This window comes from Pogona vitticeps, chromosome 13, assembly GCF_051106095.1.
Source record: "Pogona vitticeps strain Pit_001003342236 chromosome 13, PviZW2.1, whole genome shotgun sequence".
In the NCBI taxonomy this organism is placed as follows: Eukaryota; Metazoa; Chordata; class Lepidosauria; order Squamata; family Agamidae; genus Pogona; species Pogona vitticeps.
The window spans coordinates 19,538,806-19,563,132 of NC_135795.1; the positions used below are offsets into that span (position 1 = coordinate 19,538,806).

The window sequence follows — 24,327 nt, forward strand, 5'->3', positions numbered from 1 at the left end:
TTTCTCACAGCTACCTGGGCTCAGCAAGTCACGTGCCTTCACGGCCCCAGCCACATGACGTCCCCAAGAGTCTCCTTCGGCCCGTACCTTCCTTCCTGCGAGAAAGGTTCCTGCTTGCCTCTGGCCCCAGCCAGAGGTGACTCCTTCCTGTCCCATTTTGCTGCTCTGCTTTAACCTACTTTCTCTCCTTCCTGTCACCTAGCGATGGGGCCTGACACTCTCAGGTCTATTCTAGCAGATGTTCCAGTCCCCGTCTTAAAAACTGACATGTGAAGAAATGTCATCACAAAGCAGACAGTGATCACACCCACTTGTGTTATTTACCCTAGGTTCAAATACAGACACCGAGCCAACGTGTGGTTAAAGAAACATGCTCTTTCTGTATGACATGCTCTTTCTGTATGTGTCCCTTGTGGGTTTGAAAAATACACCAAGATATTTTCCTTCCAAGGAAAAGTTCCAGTATGTGTCACAAAGCATTTAGAAGACAAGTATTCAAACATGTCAGAATACAATAAATTAAAGGATTAAATAATTAGATATTTTGCAATGGAATGTGATCAGTTGAAAAGCCTGTTTAAGCATGCAAGGAAATGCAACATTCCGCCCCCCCCCCCCGCCCCTCTTGCTTAAAAACAAAGGCCTTTCCTCACCCACTCAAGGCGTGGAAGGAGGCAGCAGTGCTTAGGGAAATTTGCCCATCCCAAGGTCTTAAAAAAACAGGGAGGCTCAGAAGGGAGAGAAAGGACGTCAGCTGGCCTGTGCAGGAGGCATTCAGAGGTCAAAGCCAGTCCTTTGAATTGGGCCTGGTTGTGGAGGGGTACCCTCTCTCCAAGCCAGGGCCCTTGCCCCATGCGTCCTGCTGGGCTGTTGGCATACAGACATGATTCACCCCCACCCCAAATGTGCTTGCTTTGCCTCCTGCCACAACCCGCCTCTTTGATGTTTTAGGTGAAGACTGGCATCAGGTGCTTCATTAAGCCTTCAGAGACATTGGAGAGATCGTTGGAGATTAATAAGCATAAGGGGAAGAAGAGGCAGCAGAAAAGGCCCAACTATAAAAACGTGGGAGAGGATGAGGAGGAAGAGAGGCGGCCTGAGGAGGCTTCGGATGGCGGAATGGAAGGTCCCTCGAAAACCATCAAGCCTAGTGGGGAGAGCGAAGGTGAGCATGGCCAGCAAACCCAAGTGGCGGCAAAGGACGGCCCGGCCCAGGCGCAGGGGCTTCTTCATGCCTTTGTCATCACCCGTTCACACTTTGTCCCTGACTTGACTCGGGTGCCGGGTTCTTCTCCAGGAAACGAGGTTTGTCGCTCGCGCCTGGCGCTCTTTGCCTTATTCACAAACTTGTGTGAAAGGCTGGCTTGGGCACTCTAAGGTTTATTCCCCGGGGGTAGGCTGGGAAAGTTTCCTTTTCCAGAGGTGGAAGAAACTTGGTTTTCTTCTCGCTGCCTTGCCCTGGGGCTGGATCACTCTTTTGACGTAACTGAAAGCTAAGGCTCTAAAGGTGGTTTAGCAGCAACGTGGTCAAGACAGACGTTCTCCCGCATGCTGAGAGGACTCTAGCCTCTTCCCTGCGGCCATTTTAACGAGTGGTGCATTATAGTCTGTTTTGTGATACCAGTAGGATCCCTTCACTGTTAAAGGATGACCCCTTGAATCTCCTTTAAGGCATTCCAAGCAGATACACCTACTTGAGTGTAGCAGGATCTGTTCATTGTTTCTGAATTGTAGCCACCAGCAGGCAGCTTGCAACCCAGCACCCGTCTTCTCCCTACCTCTATTCTGTAAGCAAAAAAAAAAGGGGCCTCCCTTTCAATTTCTGCTCTGTGGTTTCTCTTTAGAAATTGAGATGGTGATCATGGAGCGATTCAAGTTGATCTCCGTAACGGAGCAAAATATAACAGATGAAGAAAAGAGCGCGGCTGCTTCGGAGATGTCGAACTGGAACAGGTACGGAGAGAGCAGTTGAAATTCTTGGCGCCGATGGAAACGTGTTTGTGAGAGTCTCCTTCGAGTACCAAAGTGAAGTGTGAGGTTGAATGTTTCTCTCTTGTTGCAAAGCAGGTTGCTCACTTTCCCGGTTCTGTCCCAGCAGAAACCCAAAGGCCGTGCTTTTGTTCTTGTTTAACATTTGTCCCGGCCTTACATGTTAGATTCACATCTTCTGGATCCTGGTGTCCTTTCGGGTTGCCCTGCTGTCCTGGTCGTTTTTCTGTCTTCGCATGTGTTGCCACAAGCAACAGTAGATACTCTGTGACTGGACTGAAGGAGGGGATGATAAATGAGCTGAAGAGTTAATCCCCTTTGCCTGAATAATGCATAGTTGTTCATGTTCCTCTGCCACAGCTAGGCCAGGATGGTTTTGGATCCTGGCTTACTGTGACTTAGGGAGTATGGCAGTGTGCACCATGATCAAGAACTACTGAACTCTGGCTTGTTAGGAAAGGAGCAAGCCACACTTCCAAGTTCAGATGGGTTGCTACCCATGCACATTCTTCCATCCTAGTCTGGAAGTTAATGCTTATTTATTTATTTATTTATTTAATTTATTCATTGAACTTACATACCGCCCAACTAGAAGGTGTCTACTGTGGGCGGTTTATATAAAGCATAAAAAATAAACTAAAGGTAAAATCTGAATTAATCACAGAGTCCAAGATGGGAAAGGAAAGAGAAGGAAGAAAGAAAAGAAATAGACTAGGTGATGGCCGTAGGGAAGGCCTGCCTGTGCAGCCATGTCTTCAGGTTGATTTGAAGAGAGACAGGAGCTTGAATACGCTGTCCTTACTCATGAACAGCCACCCTCCCCTTCAGGATGGATGACAGCAAGTGCCGGACATTAAAAACTTACCAACCCCATCCAGAAGCCCCCAGACGCTTCCCTAGAACCCAAGGGATCCCTCGGGAGCCTGAGATGTCTGTGTGTGTGTGTGTTGGAGGGAGGAGGAATAGGAAGCTTTTAATTAAAGATTTATGTCTGCGGCTAATGATGTTGTCAGCCTTATGCTAAGAGACCGGCAGAAGCATTGGGCGGTTCTTTCTCCTTTTTCCTCTCCCAGGCCTTTTCTTGAGATGGTGTACAATGCCCTCGAGTGTGCGGAGTCTGACTACTATGCACTGTTTGTACTGTGCCTCTTGTATGCCATGTCGCACAACAAAGGTAAGGCTCAGCCCTCCCCGGGACATCCTATACGGGCCGGCTGTTGTCGCCTGGCTCCGGATGGGTAATCCTTGTGGGAGGAGAGGAGGAAAAAGTGGAGTTGTGCTCCTAAGACAGAGAGAGAGAGAGAAAGAGAATGAGAGGGGGGGCACAAAGGGGCTTCAGGGCCCTTCCCATTATGTTTGTGAATCCTCCTCTCCCCATCGATCTTCAGAAGAAAGGTCCTCCTAACCCTGCTTCAGAGGCTCCAGCTGCCGATCTGGGAGGGAATGGGCCAAGTAACCACCTCTGCTTCCCAAAGAGGCTGTTTTTCTCCTCTGGTTGTTTCAAGAAGGCCACCCTCTTCCATTTCGATCCCGCTTTGCCTTTAGTGAGAGCTCGGGGGGGGCAGCCCATGGACTCTTCATCCCCACCCCATCCCAAATCCTCACAACAGTGCTGCGAGGTAGGTCAACGTTGAGACAATGCAGCTGGTGCAGCATCATTCTGGACGTTCTCTGGGCCAGTGGGGATTTGAACCCGAGTCCGCCTGTCCAGCCTCTGAGTTGCCATGCCATGGATAAAAGCATCAGTGTTGCACCCCGGAGGTGCATAGTTCCTTGTGCGTGCTCTGAGTAGTGGTGCTCGAAGCCATATTCAGCTGCCTTCTCAAGGTTGCAGGGCAGCGGCTCTAATTCTTGAAGCACAAATGTTATTGCTGGAAATGCCTGGCCATCCAGAGTTCAGAGTTGATAGATGCCAGAGGAGAACAAGCTGCCTTGTTTCTATTATAGTAAGATTTCTTTGGTTTTGACAGAGCAGTGACCGGGGGGGGGGGGCGTTTGCACGTTTTTCTGCTCCCTTTACAGGTGCGCCTGGTGGGGACACAGGCCTTCTCTGTGGGTGCTCCCAGACTCTGGAACTCCCTGCCACCGGAGGCCAGGCTGGCCCCCTCTTGGCTGTCCTTCGTCAAGCAGGCAAAGACCTCTGTCTTCGGGAAAGCTTTCCCTGAGTGACTGGCTGCCTGAATCGGGTGTTTTAAATGGATTGCTGTGCTTTGATCCTTTGAAATGTGTTTTTAGTATTGATTTTATTTGTTGACTTTATTTATTTTTTAAAATACAATATTTGCTTGATTCTTTTTAAACATTTCTCTACTGTTTTTAGCTTTTAATTGTTGCCTTTTAATTGTGTACGCTACCTTGAGTCCTTCTTAAGCAGAAAGACAGTGGTAAAAATATTTTAAATAAATAAGCAAGAACTCTGATGGAGGCCAAGAAAGATCCCTAGAGTTGGCATCTTTGCTGCACCATTTCATACAAGCTATAGAACAAAGCAAGCACTTTTGCTCGGTTGAGCTGCCCTTTTTTGTTGTCGGCGGGCGCCAGAACGAAGTCTTGAGTAAACACCTCTCCTTTTTTCAAAGGAATTGAGCTGCTCACCCTGGAGAGAATTCAGCTCTCGGCCCAGAGTGACGAAGAGAAGACAACGTACAACCACGTGCTCGCCGAACGGCTCATTCGAATCATGAATTACGCCACTCAGCCAGGTAGTGGGCTCTTCCCATTTGCAGGGCCACCAACAAAAGTCTTCCTGTCCAGTGGAGAAGGTGGCTGGCATTTGATGGCAAATGCTAAGGTTGCTTCTACTGAGTGTTGTCAAGAACAGTAAGAAGGGGGTACAAAATCTTTCAGTAAATGAGCTCCCTAGTTTGCGCATAAGGTGTGCAGCTTTGGTTTTGATTTGGTGGCCTTTGGGCAGTGCAACCCCCTCCCAAAAAAAAACCCCAACCTAGAATTGAAAAGGACCTTTCCAGTTTCTGGCCAGTCTGCCCTGTGTCTAAGGGCAAGTAACATTTTACTGGTTTTGCTTATTTAATTGTTTTTTTATTCATCTAAAAGCTGTATTAGTCACCTTCCTTCCCACCAAGGTTCTGAAAGGAGCGTACAATTAAAGAAATAAGAAACTTCTGTAGTTGTTTAAAAATCCAAGCCAGTATCAGAGTGGCCCCAGCTGCCAGTTGGGCAGTATATAAATCAAAATAATGATAATAATATAGTTCAGGGCAACGTCAGCAGGGAGGGACGGATCCAAGATAAACCAATATCCTCAAACTTTGCTGGAGCTGATTCCAATTCTGCAGCCCTATAAATGCAATGTTGTCATTATTAAAAAAAATGCAGCTGTGCCTTTATCCTAATTCTTAACTCTGCTCTCCTCCTCCTTCCAGATGGCAAAATCCGTTTGGCCACGGTGGAGCTCGGCTGCCTGCTGTTGAAGCAGCTGGTGATGACAAAACTTCGCAGTATTATAAAAGATGTTCACCTTGCCTGTCTGGAAGTGAGTGTTCAGGTGGTGTTTTTTTTGGTCTTGTTTTGCTTGCTTTTACCTTTCTTGCTGTCGTCACAAAGGACAAATAACATTTTCAGTCATAGCAACCACATTTCTCTGTATTTTATTTTATTTTATTTTTGGCCACCAGCTAGAACTGAGATGTTGTGTTTTTGCTTGTTTGTCTGTCTAGGGTGCAAGAGAAGAAAGCATTCACTTGGTGCGCCGTTTCTATAAGGTAAGTTCTTGCTGTAAACTCTTCCCGGCTCCTGCTCTATACGGGCAGCAGGAACCAGTGGGAACTTTGCCCATCCTGGTTAAAGATGATCCATGTTCAGCTTGCCAGGCTCCTAAACCAATCAGGTTCCGTTGAATCCCAGGTCCCGGCAGGTTGGTAGCAGGCGTTGCCAAACCTGACATCCCACTTGGGAAATGCCTGTGTCTCTGTGGGCTTAGCCTCAGCTGCAGCAGGCGGGCAGGGAAGGGTGTCCAGCCCCCTCCTCTCAAGGACTCTGAAGCCTGGATCTCATGGGGACCGGACGTGACCTGCTGTTAAAATGACTGTTCTGATTCTCTTTGAAGGGAGAAGAAATTTTTCTGGATATGTTCGAAGATGAATATAGGAGTATGACGGTAAGGAATTGGAAGGTGAAGTCTGGGTCCCTTCTGGGGGGGGCTCGATCTGGGACACAGCCAGGCTGCGACGTCCAGGGCCCAGGAGATGCGTTGCTTGAGTCGGCGAAAGATGAGCTTCCGTGTTGTGTTAAGTGTGTCCCCCCCCCTTTCCTTTCCCAGATGAAACCCATGAACGTGGAGTACCTGATGATGGACGCATCCATCCTCCTGCCTCCCACAGGAACCCCACTCACAGGGATTGATTTTGTGAAGAGGCTTCCCTGTGGCGATGTGGAGAGAACGCGGAGGGTAGGTGGCCTTGATTTGATTTCGCATTTATCTGAACACCAAGTCGTTTGCCCTTCCAGCGACATCAGAGCCAAACAGGGATTTGATCCTGGATCTCCCTAGTCCTGGCTGGAAATGATAGCCCCCTCAGAGGGACCGAGAGGTAAATCCGCACTAGGGGCAGGCGCTCTGCAGAAGTCCTGTTGATCAAACGGACAAGTGGGAGCAGAGCCATGTTCGGATTGTTGCGCACTTTATTCTCACCCAGAGACAACCCCCCCCCAGACTCAGAAATCTTCCTGCGACCTAGGTGATAAACATGCCCGTCGCTTCCTCACTTGCTCCTGATGTGAAACCAGCCTCTACAGCTGGCTGAGAAAGAAAAAACGATGGTTCTCTCCATCACCATCCTTAAAAGTTTTAAGGCCACTGTTTCATTGGGTTTGAACTCATTGTACCGAGGCCTCGCTCAGCCTTATCACCAGGTCTATATCCTTTCGGCCTGCCTAGAAGGGCTGGCTCTCTATCTGCGGGCAGGGCGGGATAGAAACAGCGATGAGAGGTCCCTTCTTGGAAATACCAGCTATCAAGCCAGTCTCTGGGCTTTTTTGTTTTTGTTTTGTTTTTTTAGCCCTTTGCTACGAGGTGGTTATCTCTTATCTGTCTTATTTGTTCTCAAATAAGCAGGTTTCTAGGAAATCAGAGGAGGCCTTTTTTTCTTTCTTTCCTAGAACCAAACTGATTTTCTTTTTGAAGCAGTTCTGATTAGCTCAAAAAACGCAGAAAGTTTTGTCAAACTCCCATAAGCGCAGCTTCCGTAAGTCTTGGGCTGCTGGGTCATGTTCTTTCTCTGAATAAAGCATGTGTCCTTCTCCCCCCCCCCCCCGCCACAGACACATACACCTCTTTTAGTGAGATGGTTAATTCAACAACATTTTAAAAATCCTCTTTGTTTGTCTTCCCTCCCGGGAACACGGGTGAGGGTCCTTTCCTCTCCGGGCCTTGGTTTTGCTGCGAAAGACAAAGGTTGCAATTCCAAGGAAACCTCCTTACGTTTTTTTCGAAACAGTTCTGCATTTTTTACCTATCTCTGTGAAGAACCACAAACCACATCCCTCTGGGTGCTCTTGTGTTGCACTATGCAACATGTGCTGTGTGGTGGTGGTGTCTTTTTTGGTGTGTGTGTTTTTTTTAAAATCAACATTGATAGGTGCTCAACCCGTGCCCTCTTCTAGATGGAAATGCCCTAGCTATGATAGGCTATGATAGCTATGGGTTTCTTACAGGTTCCTTCCGAGAAGGTCTCAGCTACAGCAACGGGTCAGCCCACCCAGCTGCCAAACTGTTCATTGAGGGGAGAGCTGCAGAAAAACACACAAGGCCGGTTTTAACACAGACTCTGCTCTCTGTCCCCACTCTTTTGTGTTTTATTTTGTGCACATGTCACAAACTTAGAGAAGTGGTTTTTAAAAAGGAGAAAACAGAAAGCCATGAGACCTTTCCTTATGTCATATTCAGCGGCCAATCCCGCTGATGTACTATGAGGCATGTTTACTCTTACGTTTTTTAAAAACATTATTTAAATAAGGATTAACAATACAAAAAAAAAAACCCTGTAAAAATTTCAATTTTCCAAAATAACACATAACAACCAGAGTGTCAGATGGGTCCTTTTTAAGGAGAAAGGCAGGATAAAAATATTGTAAATAAATAAATATTGCTAAAAGCATCAGTATAGTTATTCCAATACTGAATAAATGGGAGCCAGGTTTTACAAAATGGATCTGTGCTGGAATTGTGGCACAGAAATCACAAATGTGCAGTGAGTTACTCCCTCTAGTCCTAATTTTTATACTTGGGGATTTCCTGGCATTTCTTGAAATTTCTATGGCCACTTTCCAAGACTGAGCAATCTGTGTGTATTTTATTTATTTTATTTATTTTATTTATCTCCCGCCTATCTAGTCAATTAAGACCACTCTAGGTGGCTTACAACAATAATATGACAATGTAAATAAAAGTGAACAAAAGTGATTAACTCTTTTGTGATGTTTTGGGAAAAAAATCCTTTTGAAGATGAGGCTCAGTGTTTCCGCCTCTAACAAATCTTCTCCACGGTCCCTTCTGTGCCTCCAGGCGATCCGCGTCTTCTTCATGTTGCGTTCAATTTCACTGCACCTCCGAGAGGAGCCCGAGACGCAATTGCCTTTAACGAGGGAGGAGGACTTAATTAAAACCGATGACGTCCTAGATTTGAGTGAGTAGCCAATGGCATCCTTTCCTCATGTCTCCTTGGACAGATGGACTGGTTTACTTTTTCCAAAGAAGCTGTCCCTCCATCTGTTTGTGACTTCAGGGTACACAACTTGTGCAAGTTTTGCAGACTTCCCTACACGGGAATGGTCACCGAATTTGGACTTAACGGGTTGTGAGGGGAAGCCCAGTGAAGACATCAGCCCGGTATAAGAGAACTGAGAGGAAGGTTAGGAAGGGTTGAACCCACGGAAAACCAAAACTGGCCAGCTAGTTTGGCTTTGGGGCTTCTAGTTGCTAACCTCTGTGCTGTTAGCCATCGGGCAGAACGTGGAGTGAGTGCACAAGCAGAACTCTGAAGCAGATGTGTCCTGTTCTTGTGCCTTACAGCAACCACCTGAGGTGGTTGGAAGACAGTGGGATCGCTCTCTGGTTTGTGATGTCTTGGCCCCAGTTTAGTTTATCACCTCCTTTCAGTGTTGGGGGTGCTGCTGCTGCTGTGAGATTGGGGCTGTTAAACCTCAGATCAGGAAACAGACCATCGATGGCCGACCAGATCCCCAGCTGGGTGTCCCGAAAAGAAAAGATGCCCTGGGACTGGAATGACAACCCTAGGAGTTGTCTTCAGGCACCTCTTAGTCCCCGTTCTGGCAAGAAGCGGGAAGATTTAAATACACAGCTGGTAAACTAACTGGAAACAATTATAATGTATCTGTCAGGTAGTTTATATGGATGTACTTAAAGCAAATCAAATTGCATTGTTCTTTTTTTTTTCTTTGCTTTGAAATGGAATGATGTCGTTTCCTGCATATTGATTATTTGATTGGTACCTAGCAATCTCTCCCTCTCTTTTTTTTAACTTTTTACTTTTAGTAATGCTCATTGATGTGGTTTAATGTCTATTCCTGTAACCTCCTTCTGTTTTATAGAACAATCACAATTGAGCTATGGTGCATTAAAGTGCATCTCAGAGTTCAGTTTTTCCATTGACTCTTGTCTAAACATGCATCGCTTCCTTCTAAGTTTGCTGTTGCCAAGATCAGATCTCAGGCTGCTTCCTTTCCACCCCAGAAATCCAAAGTGTTTCTAGTCTGTAGAGACTCGCCATGCTCTCTAGAAGCATGGCCTGTTTGTCTGAGCGAAGAGGAGAAAACAGTCTCCTATCATTTATTGTTTCTAATCAGACTGCAGAGCATTCTTTCACATCGTGGTGGGGACCAGCCTACTCTTAAGTGGCCCCTGAGACTGTTCTCTTGTGCCTACTGCTGATGGTAGATGCTAAGAGAACCGTCCCAGAGGAGAAATGTTTCTGCCGTGTACATGTTGCTGTGAGCTCCAGAGACCTTAAAACATCTACATCGGTTTGCCTTCCTTCCCAGGAGCATCCATGCACAGCTGGCTGGTTTATAGGGTAAAAACAGGGTCAAAAGTGGCACCAGAGTCCACTGTAGAGGACCTTCTTGTGGGTGAAGAGGGAAAGCACTCCTGACCGGCTGTTTTGGAGTGGACAAACGTTGTTGGTCGTGTGATAAGGCGGTCGTCCCTCCGTGCTGCTGAAAAAAACGAGTGAACTCCAGCGGGGTCCGGCTTGGGGAACCCACTGTGTTCCACCTCCCCAGGCTGGACTTCTGAAACCCTTGTCCCCGGGCCTCTTCATGGGGCTGTCTGAGGTTTATTCCCAGGAAAGCAGGGAGGAGGCAGCCCGATTAAATGCATGCAAATAAGATTTACAGAGCTGGTTGGAGCGCCGGCGTGACCCCCGGGTGCCTTTGAAAATATCCTGTTCTGTGGAAGCAGGGGATGACAGCACCTCCTTCTCTTCCTCTCCAGATAACAGCGACTTAATCGCTTGCACCGTGGTAACCAAAGATGGGGTCCAAGTCCAGCGGTTCCTGGCTGTGGACATATATCAGATGAGCTTGGTTGAGCCGGACGCCGTCCGCTTAGGCTGGGGAGTCGTGAAGTTTGCAGGACTTCTCCAGGTGAGCGCAAACCAGGTGGTCTGCCAGGGAAGTAGGGAACACGAACCGGCAAGGACCAGCCGGTGGTGGCGTGCCCAGCCACGGCTCCTGCTTCCTTGCATTTGAGCAAGCTAGGGTTTGCAAGCCGAGGCTCGGACATCCTGGCCAAGTCATGCCAAAGGGAGAAAGCAGCTCAAGGGCAGCTGAGCTGTGGAGCAGCATCCGCCGGAGGCAGCCTGGCTTCACCTTCCAGGCAAAGATGGCCTCTTGTCAGGCTGCCGCTTTATCATCCAGGGTTTGACTGTGTGAGCGTTTCTGTCCCTCAATGAAAGGTGGGGTTTCTCCCCCCTTTTTCCTCTCCTCTCCCCTCCCTCTACAGGACATGCAGGTGACGGGAGTCGAGGACGACAGTCGGGCTCTGAATATCACCATCCACAAGCCAGCCTCCAGTCCTCACTCCAAGCCCTTCCCCATCCTTCAGGCCACGTTCATTTTTCCGGATCACATCCGTTGCATCATTGCAAAGCAGCGCCTGGCCAAGGGCCGCATCCAGGCTCGGCGTATGAAAATGCAGAGGATTGCAGGTAACGCTTAGTCACACGGGAACATTTGCTTTCTTGCTTGTTTATACCATTACATTTCTGTCCTGGCTTTTTTCCTTCAAGAATCTCGAGGCCCTAGAATACGCCCTCTTTTTGTCCTCTGCATTTTCTCCTCACAGTAACAACCCTACGAGGTAGGTCAGAATAAAACAGTGAGGAGGTGAAGGCCACGCAGTGAGTTTGTGACTCAGGGAGGCTCCCGAGTCTCACTTCTGTGGCACCACCCAGGCTCTCAGTGGCCCTGCTGGCTGGCTGGCTGGCTTCTCACCCAGCCAGCAACGCGCCTATGAAAGGTTAGAGGAGATTAACGTCACCTCCGTGACAGAGGCCCGAAAAGGCACGGCAACAGCCCTGTGTTGATGTGTGATACCCGAGGTTAACGTATGCATGAACAGTGCCTGGACACAAGCATTCCCCCTTCCGCACTTTGGGAGACCAGAGTGCTCCTCCTTTCCTTCAGGCAGCAGCTGAACACCCTGCCTGAGCTGTCGGCCGTCTTCGCTCGAGCACATGCCACAAACTCTCCTAGGAAGGTGGTGGAGACGTTATTCCTGCCTGAAGGGCTCCGCTGGCCCCGTTCGTTCCAGGCCATTCCCTTTAGGTGCTTCCCTGGGATGTGTGATGTAGGCTCAATGTCTCTCTCTCGCTTCCCCCCAGCTCTGCTAGACCTCCCGGTCCAGCCCTCCAACGAAGTGATGGGCTTTGGCCACGGTTCTGCTTCCGCCGCACAGCACCTGCCCTTCCGCTTCTACGACCAAGCCCGACGCAGCAGCTACGACCCTGCTGTGCAACGCTCCGTTTTCGCCTCGGTCGACAAGGTCCCAGGTAAGGCTGCCCTTGACGCCGCAAAAGGCACATTCAACAGCCAGGAGCCCATCCTGACTTGGTCTATCGCCCCACCCTAGAGGGTCTTCCCAGCAATGCTCCGTGGCCTGTTCGGGCTGCTGAGTCAGTCAGTCCGAGCAAAGCTTGACAAGGTGTTTTACAAGGGTGGGGTGGGATTCTTTTTCACAGGGGAGGGGAGCCAGAGGCAGAATGAAATACCCCCTCCCTTGCCCTTTGCAGAAGATGGTCAGAGCATTTGCCCTGCTGTCATAAAAACGCTTCATAGCAACTTGGAAGCTGTGGCTAGATTTTGAAGAGAAAGAGCAGAACGGGGCTGCTTATTTCTTTCTTAATTACCTTATCAGGATTGTTTCTCTTTGCATTGGAGTTATGCAAGCTTCCTCAGAACTTGTGAAGTGCCACAATATTCCCTCTGGCATGTTCTCTGAGCAGCAACTTTGCACTAGCCAGTCCTGTGGTTTCCAAATGAGTTCTACGGAAGGGCCGTGGAATTTAAACACAGAGCGCTGGCAGGCCAGATAAGAATGATTCCTGTTTTTCTTGAGTAGCCTGGCGTGGCAAGAGATTAGCTTATGATGCCATTGTTCTGCACGGTGGCGCGCTATTTACGTGCCTTGAAAGTTAATGGCAGGACCCGGGTGAAAGGCGGACGGTAGATGGAAAGGGCCGGTTTTATTCACTAGCAAGAATGAGGTTGGGGGATTATTAACCCGTATCCCATTACAGCGTGTTTGCAAGGCGCTTATTGATTTGTTGGTTAAAAAAAGGCAGCGGTTAATAGACAGGCAGGTTCTGGCTCCTGTCTTCGCTGAGCCCCAGTCGGTGAGCCTTCCCTGTACGAGGTCACTGGACCCTTTGCCTGACGCCGGGTGCCACCATCATCACAGCGGGAAGCGGCGGCTGTCAATGCTTCTGATCCCCCCTCCCTTTGCAATGGGTCGCCGTCAGCTTTTTGCCCATCCCATTTCTTTCCTTTTTTTTTTAAAGTCATAGCCTGTCTGGAGCCCCCAAAAGGTGCAGGGGACACCCCCCCCCCGCCAAGTAGGCTTAAGTGGAAAATCACTCCCATAAAGCATTCTGGAGAGCTCACCATTTTTGCATTGGGAAGCTGAACCCTTTTGCATGCATGTCTGTAGTGCTGTGGACTGTGTGGTGTGGTTGTGGGATGGGTTCAGCCTCTGCACAATTTGGACAACACTAAACCCCGCTTTCACCTGTGCAGAACGTGCTCTGTTGGGCATCGAGAGGGACCGCCGGAAGCCTGGAGGCCAGTGGGATTTGGGCCTGGTTGCGCCATGAGGAACGGAGGGGCTGTGAGAAGGGGGGGGTCAATGCTTCCTGGTGGGGGGCCCTGAACGGAAGAGAGGAGTTCTGGGCCTCTGACGTCCCCTGAGGCTGGCGTCCTTCTCAAGACTCACAATGCGCATTTCGGGGCAGGAAATGGGGACTTCTCGGGCGCTGGAAGTCCAAGGCCCATCCAGCAGTCACAACAAAAGATCTCCTGTATCAGATCGGTGGTGCTCCTGGACCCGTCAGGGGCCTTGCTGGGGGGGGGGAGCACCTGCAGATCCCGAACCTCGTTCTGGACTGTTTAAAAACAAACCTAGTGGGGAACACTGCTATGCAAGCGCCCGCCTGCAGCCAGCAGCCTTCCTGCTGAGGATCTTTTCAGCCGACAGGCACAGCCGGATCAGCGGCTTAAACCTCAGTTTGGATGGGCTGACTGGGCTGCTCTGTAAACCTCCTGCAGCAGTTGCTTTTGCTCCCTCCAAGCCACCTCGACTAGCGTGTGCCCCTCTTTTCGTTTCTGCCAGCGAGTATCTCTGCCTGCGGGTGATGATCCTGTAGCTTTTGTCTGTCGGATGATGATCTGTGGAATGTCAGATGGTTGAACCACACACCCCGCCGCCTGCCTTCGTGTGGTGGCAAGAGCTCAGGAAGGCAAATGGTTTGCTCTGAGAACCTCCCAGCCAGCATGACTGAGGGGCAGGCGAGCGGGCTGGGGCCTTGGGGGGGGGGGCTGTCATCCAGAGCAGCTGCCATCCCAAATCTGGGACTTGTCATCTTTTAAGAAGTCAGATTTCTAAGTTTTGGCTGAGGGAGCCTTTATTCCTCACTGCCCTGTTCCTCATTCTAAGCTTCAGCAAAGCTGTCCAAGACCAACCTCCATAAACAGGTGGCGAAGGCTCTTTGGAAATGATCCGTGTAAAAGATCAGAGGGCTGAGAAACCTGCAGAGATGCCAGCCAGCTCTCCCTGCACTCTTGAGATGTTAAAAGTCACGGCAGTCAAGATAATAAATTGAGGACCACCAGGTTAGTGGGGTTTGCCTCCCCCTCTCAAATGGTCAGACCGTAAGAGGGGGGGAAATGGTTCTCTCCCCCCCCCCCGTAACCCATTCTGTTAATGAATGAACTCCTTTTTTGAGAGTCGGCAGCCTGGTGCGTTTTTATGTGAGTGAGATTTAATAGGCAATTAATGTAAAGCTATAAGGTCTAATTGCCTGCCATTAAATTTCTAGTTTAGAAAGCTTCAGGGGCCGGAGGGCCCTCTTACTTTGGCAGGAATGCTCAGGGCCGATTCCAGCCACCCTCTGCCAACCCCTGGACTTGATGCCCAGAATAAATTTGATTTCAAAGGATGGCCTGCAAGGAACCTACAGCGGGAGCAGTGGGAACAGCCCTGCTTTTCCCATCAGGAATAGCAAGCGTCTTGAAAGCCGCCTTGGGTCCTTTTAAGGAGAAAGGCAGAGTAAACATATTTTAAATACCTAGTAAATAAATGAGTATCTGAGCAGAGACCCCGCGCCATTAGGTGTGGTAGAGGATGGCAAGCAGATTGCATCCCTTTGAAAATAGAAGAAACGCCGCATCTATGAACAGAATATATCTCTGGCACCCGTCCATTCATTGCTCAAAGATTATCTTTGGTGCTTTTAAAGAATCAAGCCGGGGGGAAATGTTTCCATGTGGAATCCACGCCAAGCTATTTAAAAGAGCCACGTGAATAAAAGCCCTTTTCTTAAGTCCCTTTCTGCACCTCACTGATGCCTTCTCCGAGGGTGGGCAGCCGGAAGAGGACCTTCCCTCTTGGAATGAAGTGGCAGCAAGAGGCGGCTCCCTTGGCCTTCCTTCCGCTGGATTTTGGCTTGAAGCTTGTTTCGTAAATCCCGTGGATTCTAAAGGCTGCCCTTGGAGACCCGGCCGGCTAGAGAGTTGAGGGGTCTCACGTTATAGAAGCTGCAGAGGCCTCTCTGAGCCCCTCGCCTCGGCCTTATGCATTAATGAAGCTGGAGGGCAAACCAAGCGCAGAACCAGTCTGTGCTCAAGGTGGACATTTGCTTGGTGGTAGAGCCCTTGCCAGAAGAGGACCCAGCATGGCTGGGGAGGAACTGGCGCGGTAGGATTGGGCTTGGGGGGAAGAGGAGCTAGCCTTTGAGTCCATGCCTTTTTGCCTAATGCTTAGGCATCTGTTCTTCTTCTTCTTTCCCTCTCCTCCCCCTTCCTTTCTGTATTTCTTTATTTAATGTCAGAAGCTTTTTCTCCCAGAAGCTGGGAGCCAGATGTGAAGAGTCGCCCGGCCATGTGGCCCCAGGGTCAGACACCTCTTGCTTCAGTTCTCTGGCACTCGATCCATGAGCGCTTGTCCTTGCACTCCAGGCTTTTCTGGCGCATTGGCCTTTGTATGAACGCAGAGACCTGGGGAGGAGATACCTCATGCAAAAGCCACATATCTGAAAATCACTCGTGTCATGATGTGTTTTGCCCCTTCTTCAAACAAGGCAGTTTGGAGAGCCAAGGAGCTCTGCACTTGCCTTTAAGCTCTGGGAAACAGAGGTTGATGCAGCTTCATTTTGCAAACCACCATTTCATATTCTTGTAATCCAGGTGTCATCATTCCTTTGATCTCGATCGGGTGATTGCTGAACACCCGGCAAACAGATGTCACATCCGCCTTCCTTGTACTGTTCAAAGTCTTCAGAAAATGCACAAATACTTTATTTTTGAGGTTTGGACTTCCTGCTGTCGAGACTTTGTTGATTTCTGGCTCTCAACTGAAATGTACCCTCCTGCTACTTACTGGTGCCCGGTCGTTGCCCTCTACGAGAAGTAAGAAAGATACTTTAATGAACATTTTCACGATCATTGCACATTTATTTCATGGGAAAAAACGCTATGCAGAATCCAGGGACTGGAATTTTACTGGGATTCTGGCTCCCTAGTTTTTGATGTTCAAAATGAACTCTCAGGTTGGGGCATTTTTTTCCCCGCCATGAAAAGGAGACACATTTGATTGAATTTTGTTGATGTCCCTGCCCTGGACCTAAGGTGTAAGTCTCTTCAAAATAAGAACAAACTGGGAAAAGGATAATTAGAGAGCTGTTTCTAAAACGAGGCATGCTTTCAAACCAAGCTGCTCTGAAGGAATAGATTTGCAAGGCCAGATTATACTCAGTCAAACTGGTTGGGGTTTTGTTTTTCACCCCTGGTCATTCATGGACTCTGAATCCAAAGGCGTGGCCCTCGTGCTCACCCTTGCCAAATCCTTTGCTGCTGCAAATGTGATTATCTGAAAGATGCCATAGTCATAGCACCTCTCTTGCCAAAAGCGTTTTTATATTAAAGTTGTGCAAGCTTTATGTAAACAACCCCGGATGGGTGGCCGGAAGTATCATTCTCAAATGATTAATGCCAGCCCTGAGACTGAAAGAGAAGGATTTGCCTCAGGCTACTTGGCAGGCCTTGGGCTCAGATGAACTTTGCACACTCATTCTCTCTTAAAGGCTTAGCCGTAAGGGTATCAGAGAAAATCCCTTCGCTATTTCTGCTTCGTCATGTAGGCCTGTTCCTGTAACTGTACCAACTCTGGGTCAAAAAGTGGGCAGCCTTTATCAGAGCACCCGTCTGCCAGGACTTCCTCGTCCCCCGTTTTTGCTTTCGTCCGAAGGGCACGGTCGTTGCTCAACCCTCAGTAAGAGTGGTGACTTGTCAAGATGTAGAAAAAGGCACAGTCTTGCAAAACAGCGTTGGCTGCAGCCCTTGTAAAAAACAGGCATATACTGCCAAAAGCTGCCAGCCTCTTTAAAGAACATATCTTGACTGGCCAGAAAGGTGCTGGTGAAAGGTGTGGATAGCGATTAAGCCTTGGTGCTGTGTAACATCCCCAGCATGACCTCTCTCCTTTTCTCTGATTTTTTAAAATATGGTCACTTGCTTTTAAGGCATTCTGGACCCTGTCTGGTGGTGGATTCTCACAAGCAAAAGAGGATGCTGTATAGGATCCTATACAGTGGGGCTGCATGGAGCCACACAGGCTGGCTGTAAATTGCTTTCGGTTTAATGCAGCCTTTGTGTTTGTGTGTGTGGAGATGTGTTTATTTATAAGCACAAGGCAGTTTAACATATCTTTATAAAGACAATGTCCAGAGATCAGGCGACAGGGCCTGGCTTGGAGCATCAGAAGTCCATTGTCAGAGAAAGTGAGGAAAAGGCAGACACACGGGAAGGATGCCGCAGCTGAAGAGGGAAGCCCTGGGTGGTTGCTTCAGCTATGCCTGTGTAGGGGCAGTTCCAGCAGGCTGTGGGAACGAGTATGGAAGGAATGCAGGCCAATTAAAAGCAGCCTGTTTGTTGTTTTGTAGTGATTGGCAGCAAACTACGTATGCTGTGGCTGCTGTAGCTCTGGGGTGGGGGGAGTTAATTTTGCAAGAGCCCCACTCCCAGAAGATCTCCTGACATGCTCACAGACAGACAGACAGACAGACAGACAGACAGACAGACAGACAGACAGACAGACAGACAGACAGACAGACAGGAATGGGCTTCAGTCTTGTTTCCCCTTTAATCCCACCCATGGGATGCACAAGATCGTGGGTGTTCGGGCAGCTTGTTTTCCAAGACCCACGAAAGTGTCTGAAACTCACTGCCTCCTCTTTCCAGAACAGTCTAGCATTGGGACCTCAAGTGGGTTTGGTTTGGGTTTTCTCTTCTGTTTTTCTGCTTGTTCTGCACAGGAATGTTGGAGGGGTTTGGTGGAGGTCTCCCCTGGGGTCCTTTAAAACAGCCGTCAGGAGAAGCGTGAAGGCCACCATTCCCTTGCACAGGCAAAAATGTCTTTATGGTTTTCACTCCACCAGTTACCATCGGTATTCTCTCCTCTGCTGTTTATGTCCTTGTACTTTTTTTTCATAAGCCAAGCCACCCATTCTCTTTTTCAGATTCTGTGCTATCTACAATTATCTGCTCTTCTGCATGTGTCTAAGGAAACTCTTTATTACTCTGGGACAAAATGATTCATGTGCCCACCAAATCACCCCATTGCTTACATTCAGAGATTAAGAGCCTTCATCTTTTCGCTGTCAGTGTCTTTCTTTTTAAAAAAGAAAGAAAGCTCTCCAAAGGGGATCAGATGAGTATCTGCTCTATTCCAGCGTTCTGTACTCTCCCTCTGGCCAGCTGGTTGGCTTTCTAGGAGGCCTGGAAGCAGGAGATGTACCATAGAGGAGTCTCCTCATTGCACATAATGCCCTCCCTCTCTGGTAGCAAATTTTCCCCCTTTAAAGCCAAGCCGGCAGTCTTCCCGACATTGTGTCAGTGAGTTCCACAGTTTACCCCTGTGCATTGGTTTTTTTCTTCTTCTTTCTGTCAGTCCTGAATCTCTCGCCATTCAACCTCAGTGCGTGGGACCTCCCTAGGGTACTCGTATCATTAGAGAAGGTGAAAAACCTCCCTTAGCGAATCCTTTTCTGAAATGAAAACTGGGAAACCCTTTAGCCTGCCCTCCCTAGGACCAGGTCCTTTGTTTTTTAAATGTTCTGAGGTCAGTATGGTACCGAGGAGTATTAAAAGTGGAATTCAACTTCTCAGTGTGTCCAAAAGTGTTGCAAGAGGTGGGCCTGCTCATTTCTTTTAGCAACAGCAAAAGCAAAACAAAAACTTTTAAAGTCTAACCTCTGGGTTTGTTTTTTGAGCACGAGCTTTTGTGAGTGACAGGCCTACTCCATCAGGATACACAAGGTTCTGTTTTTGTTTTTCTTGTTAAAAGTGTTGCATCTGCAGTTTTATTTTTGCTTCCTTCCTGAGAATCCTCGCAAAGCTTGCTATGGCCAAGAAAGAATTGTATAAAGTCAACAATTTGCCTGTTCCTGAAAAACTCAAGTGGGGGGGGGGAATTAGGGAAGTTGAAAGGGGGGGGGTGCAGCCTGTGAATAATTCTTCCCATTTTGCTACTTTTTTGCCTTGTTTGGATAGCAGAGGGGGAAATAGTCTGGAGCTACACCCTGGAGAGAAGCTTCGAATCTTGAAAAAAATGCCAGGCTGGTGGGCGAATTCTGTGAGAAGTAGCCTCCCAATCAAAAAAAAAAGGGGGGGGATTTTTTTCCGTGCTCCAGGAAGACCCACTCTTGACCCTTTTCAGATTTGGCATCGCATCCTCCCACCCAGCCTTCCTTTAAGAGCCTTCCTTTAAGGATGGCTGCTGCTTCTCAATGGTGTGTGGTCCCTAGGTTTACTTTTATCTCTCTTACTCTTGTTTCTCAGGAAGTGGGATTGTTCTGCCACGTTTTTTCCCACGGGGGATCCCAACCTCCCCACACCAGCCCTGGTTTGTGTACAAGTCAAGCCGAGCTTGAAGCTCGAAAGATCTTTTAACCGCAGCAGACTTTCTGCTCCGTTCGCTCCACCGGCGGTGGAAACAGCTGTTCACCTGCGTTGCAGAGTTTTCTCCCTGTGGATCAGCCAGGAAGCAAATAGGAAAAGACCGGAGATGTCCCTCGTTAGGACTTTAGTATGCTGACAGAGATGCATCTGGGCAGGAGATTTATTTATTTAATTTATAGGCCACCCAGCTAACCAGAAGGATAAGACAATAAGTAAAACATCAAACCCTACTCCATAATCAAAACATCAGCCGTAATATAAAATCAAATACAGTGTGATAAAATACAGCAACCTTTAAGCATTTGAAAGGGCATTGTTATGATCTGTTCTGGCCAATCCTTTCCCTGGGTTCCGTTGGTGGGTCAGAATAAAAACCCTGTAGTTTTTCAGAAGCTCCTTAAAGATAGCTAAGTGAAGGGGCCAGGCAGAGAGCTGGAGGAAGTTAGGTCCAGAGTCAAGGGGCGACTGCCAAGAAGGCCTTCTTGGTTCCTAGTTTTCTCCCTCCGGGCCTCTCTCGGGGTCATCATCCTCAGATGTCCAGCCTGGGCCGAATGAATAAGGCGAGCAGTTCTTACTGGAAGGAATGGGGGGCTTGATGCATTTCCCCTTTCCCTTCATCCAGGGGTTGGCCTGGGACCACCCAGGCTGGCTCCTCGCCCGGGGGTGGGGTGGGGGGCGAATCATCAAACTCTGCAGCCAGAGACCTAACTCACTGACTTTTTGGCATGCTGAATTTCTTCACCCTTCTGGGTGCCAGAAAGCATTCCCCACCCCACCCCACCCCCTGGGCTTACAGTCTGCTGATGGACAGACAGCTGGCTTCTCTGTCAGTTATTCCACCAGGCATCTTGGGCCTCTGGAAGCCGCAGAGAGGCGTTTCCCCCCTCCCCTCCTCCTGGTTTTTTTTTTCAGAACTAAAAAAATTGACCTGAATTTCTCCCAACCCCCCACCCCACCCCACCCCAGTCTCCCTGAGGCTGCTGCATGAACTAATAGGAGGTGAAGCTTTCTCTGCTCCTGAGGTCTTCCCAAGTTGCACGCTTGGTTCCCTTCTTCAGAAGAACTGTGGTTTTTAAGAAGTATTGTATTTTCAAGCAGGCTCAGGTGCTGTTTCCTGTGGCTGGTGGTCTGGGTTTGTTTTCGTGTTTTGGTTTTTTTTAAAAAAATCTTTTTTCATAGATTTCTCGTCTCTCACAATGACAAGCTAGAAGCAAAGCTAAGTGTTTCCACAGAGCCGTCGTTGTCAAAACGGCCCTTCGGAGACCAATTATGGGGAATGAAAGATGGAGGGGCTGTGCAGAGATTGGGGCCGGGAGGGTGGGGGTTAGGGGGAGGCATCGTTATGGAGCCGTCCTTATCTCTTCCTTGGCAGGCTATGTCTGTGTTCTTCACCTTTGTCCTCAGCTAAAAAGCTGGACATATTGACTGCCACTTAGATTTCCCTGTCTCTTCCCTCGCTCTTGCTCAGTAGCTTTTGAGGGATTGTGTCTTTGGGATTACACATCCCATAATCCACACCCGGGGCGGTGATGAAAACGTCCAGCCAGCTTCTTCTTCATGGTTTCTTTCCCATCAGCTGTACCCCTTGGACTTCTCTTATTTCCATCGGCTGGTTCCTGTCAATACAAAGCAGGCAAACATTGGGTTCATTTTTCGTGACCCTCTCTTAAATGGCCTCACCCTTCCAGCCAGAGGTTGGGTGGAAGTCCCCCCCCCCCGAAATGCACCCCTTTTGGCCTCTGGCAGGCAAGCAGGCAAGTTTGGCTTCAATCAAAGACATGGAAACCCCTTCCGGGTTATTATACCCCTTGGGAGGCATCATAAAACAGGGCGCATTGCTTACTTTTCCTTACGTTTAAGAGCTGGCTCCTTTTCTAGTTTACCCGGTAAAAACTTTGAGGCAGTTCAAAAGTGTGCTTTCATGACAAAGCACAAAAATGCACCTTTAGTTATTCCTCTCCTTTCTCTGGGCCAGCTTAACTGCTTTGCATAAGCTTCTGCTTTTTACCCTTATAAAACAACAACAATAACTTGTGAACCTGCAGGACTGAAAGGGACCCTATGGGGTCATCAAGTCCAAACCTTGTCAGAGAGGCCTAGTGGGGAATTCCAACTCCCATCCTCTGACTCAACAGCCAGAGACCTCCACCCCCGAGCTATCCAGCAATTCATATAATAATACTTGGCAACACGTTAATTCTTTATAAATCTCTGCAGTACTTCGGAATATAAAACTGCAGGGATAAACTAACACTTACATCCATCCTTCTCTTTCTCCCACATTGTGTAGTCTTTAAAGTTCCATTTTAATCCTGTTTTTCAGGAGTTTTGAAGTGTGTTTGAAAATAAATACATTTTTCCTTGTGGGGGAGGGAATCAGCTGTGCCATCTTGGTTCACAACATATCTTAATCTGGCATTGTTTAGAGGCTGGCTTTCTCAAACCACCAGGTGCCACTGACTTAATTTCCTTAAAAATAGTTTGGGAGCTTTCTGAACATTTTAATATATGGTTTTAATACATCAAGAAGCAATGGTTTTATGGGGAATCTAGTTTGGTACCTCTTTCTTAAAAGTTGCATTTGTGTATAATAGGACAAACAGGAACCCAGTTAAATCTAAGGATGTTAATGTCAACTAAAGAATGACATTTTCCAGTTTCTTAAAGGCATGTGGATAGGAATGTTCCAGGGCTTCTGCGTCATTGGTCATAAACATTCTTCCACAATGGAGGAGGCACCATTTGGAAAAAAAAAACAAGTTAATGTTGCAACCCAGTAATGAGTAATGAGAATGGGGTTCTTTTCCAGAGACTCTGAATTTCTGCTTGTGGGCAGTTGCGTGTTGGTCTTTTCAGATGGGTCTTCCTCCAGTCTTTAGCCTGGACAGCAAAGTTACTTCTTGGGGGAGGGGGGGTTGGTGTTTGCAAAGCTGCAAGCCACAGACTGTGTCAACTCGTAGAAGGTTTGGGGGACCTTAGTCCAAAAAGTCACTGTTCCAAAACATCCGGATTGGGCAAATTGTATCCCGCTCCTGCTCTTTACCTTTTTCTTCATTACAACTCCCAGATCATCCTCTTGGGAAGGACCTTTTTTTTTAAATGGCTGAGCAGAAAGGTACGCTGGCAGAGGAGGGAGAGAAGCCTTCCTTCTGGCAAGGGCTTCCGAAGGCAGATGCATCCCTTCCCTCCTGCACCTCTTCCCCGTCGGTCTGCCTAGGTCATCGTCTGAGTTGGAGCTGGCAGTTCGTGATTGTGCACCAATGGGTAGAGTCACCCTGAACGACCTCCAACACCAGGGCTGTTGCTTTTGACCGATGCTGCCTTAACTATTTCCTTTCATTTTTGTACACCTTACCCCACTTTTTGTGGAGAACCAGAACAGTTGCTTCCATCAGTATGGAGCGGGTGTGTGAACGTCATTCCTCTTTGACTGTCCTCCTTCCTTCATTTGTGAATACTTTACTCCTCAAAGCTTCCGCTGCACATCCTTTTTTCTTAAGAAGATACGCCCCCCCCCAGTGCTAGATCATGTCAAAGTCCACGATTCTATTCCCACAAAGGCCAGCTAATAATCTCTGGGAGCACGCATGCATGTGCTCGCACACACACACCCCTGAAAAGAGCACAGCTGTGCCCACACTGCCGGTCCCCTCACCTCCAGCAAGGGATTCACCCAAGCCCCTTGGTCTCTGCTTCCAGAAGTGATATTCCAGAGCTTCGTGAATCTATCCAGCCAGCCTGATATCCCGTGGCAGAGTGTGCCACACAGTCCTTTCTCGACACGTTGATTGTTACACCTTTGGCAGGTGTCAAGTGCCTTACAGAGCCCAGCGAGATAAAATCTCTGGCCGCTCCTGAGAGCCTACGGCCCCAGACGCTCTGCTTTGTGGGTTCAACGGGTGAGAAAAGCAGGTTAAAGGTACAGGTGGACATCCCCTCGGTCTCAGGCCGACGTCGCTTCCCTTATCGGTAGTGGGTGCTCAGTGCCTGATTTCTGGGAAGTATTGCAAAACCTGGTGGAAGGGCCAGGTATGACGCATCAGGCGTACAGATGCTTCTAGGAAATCTTGCCAAGAGAGGGAGCAGGAGAAGCCCCTGAACACGGGTTCCAGTTGTGCTGCTGGTAAAACTACGGAGGAAGCTCTTCCTGACTCATCCGTGTGGATTGTGCCTTTGACACGGGATCTCACGTCGGCTGCCGCCACAGTAAGCTTTGCTTCCCAACGAGGCTTGTGCAAGGACTGGAAGAGCACTTCCCCTGCTTCCAGGCATGTCTTGCTTATTCGCAGAGCAGTGCAGTGTGAATTCAAAAGTGGTGCAAGGGATTCGGGTTCAAGTCTTCAGTTGGGCTCAGAGGATCCGGTTTCAAAGCCTCTCCCTCGGCCATGGAACTCGGCGATTCACTTTGGGCCAGTTGCACTCTTTCCCCGTGGCCTGCCTCACAGGGGTGTTACCTGGATAAAGAGAGAGGATGAGGGTGGTAGACACCACTGAGAGCTCCTTGGAAGAAAGGCGGAATATAAACCTACGTTGCCCTGACTCGCAGCCCCCTTCGGGTTTCCAAAGTCCCCCCTCAGAGTCCCTGCATGAAGGCTGCCAGGAGAACACCCACCCTGGCCCCCTGGGCCATCC

General features: G+C 48.7%; 1 protein-coding gene and 1 long non-coding RNA gene across 5 annotated transcripts in view; one reads left to right on the forward strand and one right to left on the reverse strand.

Annotated features, from left to right (window-relative positions):
* Positions 1-24,327, forward strand: part of CLEC16A (C-type lectin domain containing 16A) — a 53,094-nt gene that overhangs the window by 14,476 nt on the left and 14,291 nt on the right. For all 4 annotated transcript variants that reach the window (XM_072982792.2, XM_072982790.2, XM_072982791.2 and 1 more), the window contains exons 10-21: positions 952-1,165; positions 1,845-1,953; positions 3,063-3,163; positions 4,569-4,691; positions 5,373-5,482; positions 5,667-5,711; positions 6,056-6,106; positions 6,269-6,397; positions 8,513-8,633; positions 10,460-10,611; positions 10,970-11,174; positions 11,850-12,017. In XM_072982792.2, the coding sequence (XP_072838893.2) occupies positions 952-1,165; positions 1,845-1,953; positions 3,063-3,163; positions 4,569-4,691; positions 5,373-5,482; positions 5,667-5,711; positions 6,056-6,106; positions 6,269-6,397; positions 8,513-8,633; positions 10,460-10,611; positions 10,970-11,174; positions 11,850-12,017 (1,528 nt within the window). The remainder of the gene's footprint in view (positions 1-951; positions 1,166-1,844; positions 1,954-3,062; positions 3,164-4,568; positions 4,692-5,372; positions 5,483-5,666; positions 5,712-6,055; positions 6,107-6,268; positions 6,398-8,512; positions 8,634-10,459; positions 10,612-10,969; positions 11,175-11,849; positions 12,018-24,327) is intronic.
* LOC140702572 (uncharacterized) lies at positions 18,290-23,525 on the reverse strand. Its single transcript, XR_012081781.2, has 2 exons — positions 23,351-23,525; positions 18,290-21,311 (listed from the first exon to the last, which is right to left on the reverse strand). It is a non-coding gene; the product is annotated as an uncharacterized LOC140702572 (long non-coding RNA).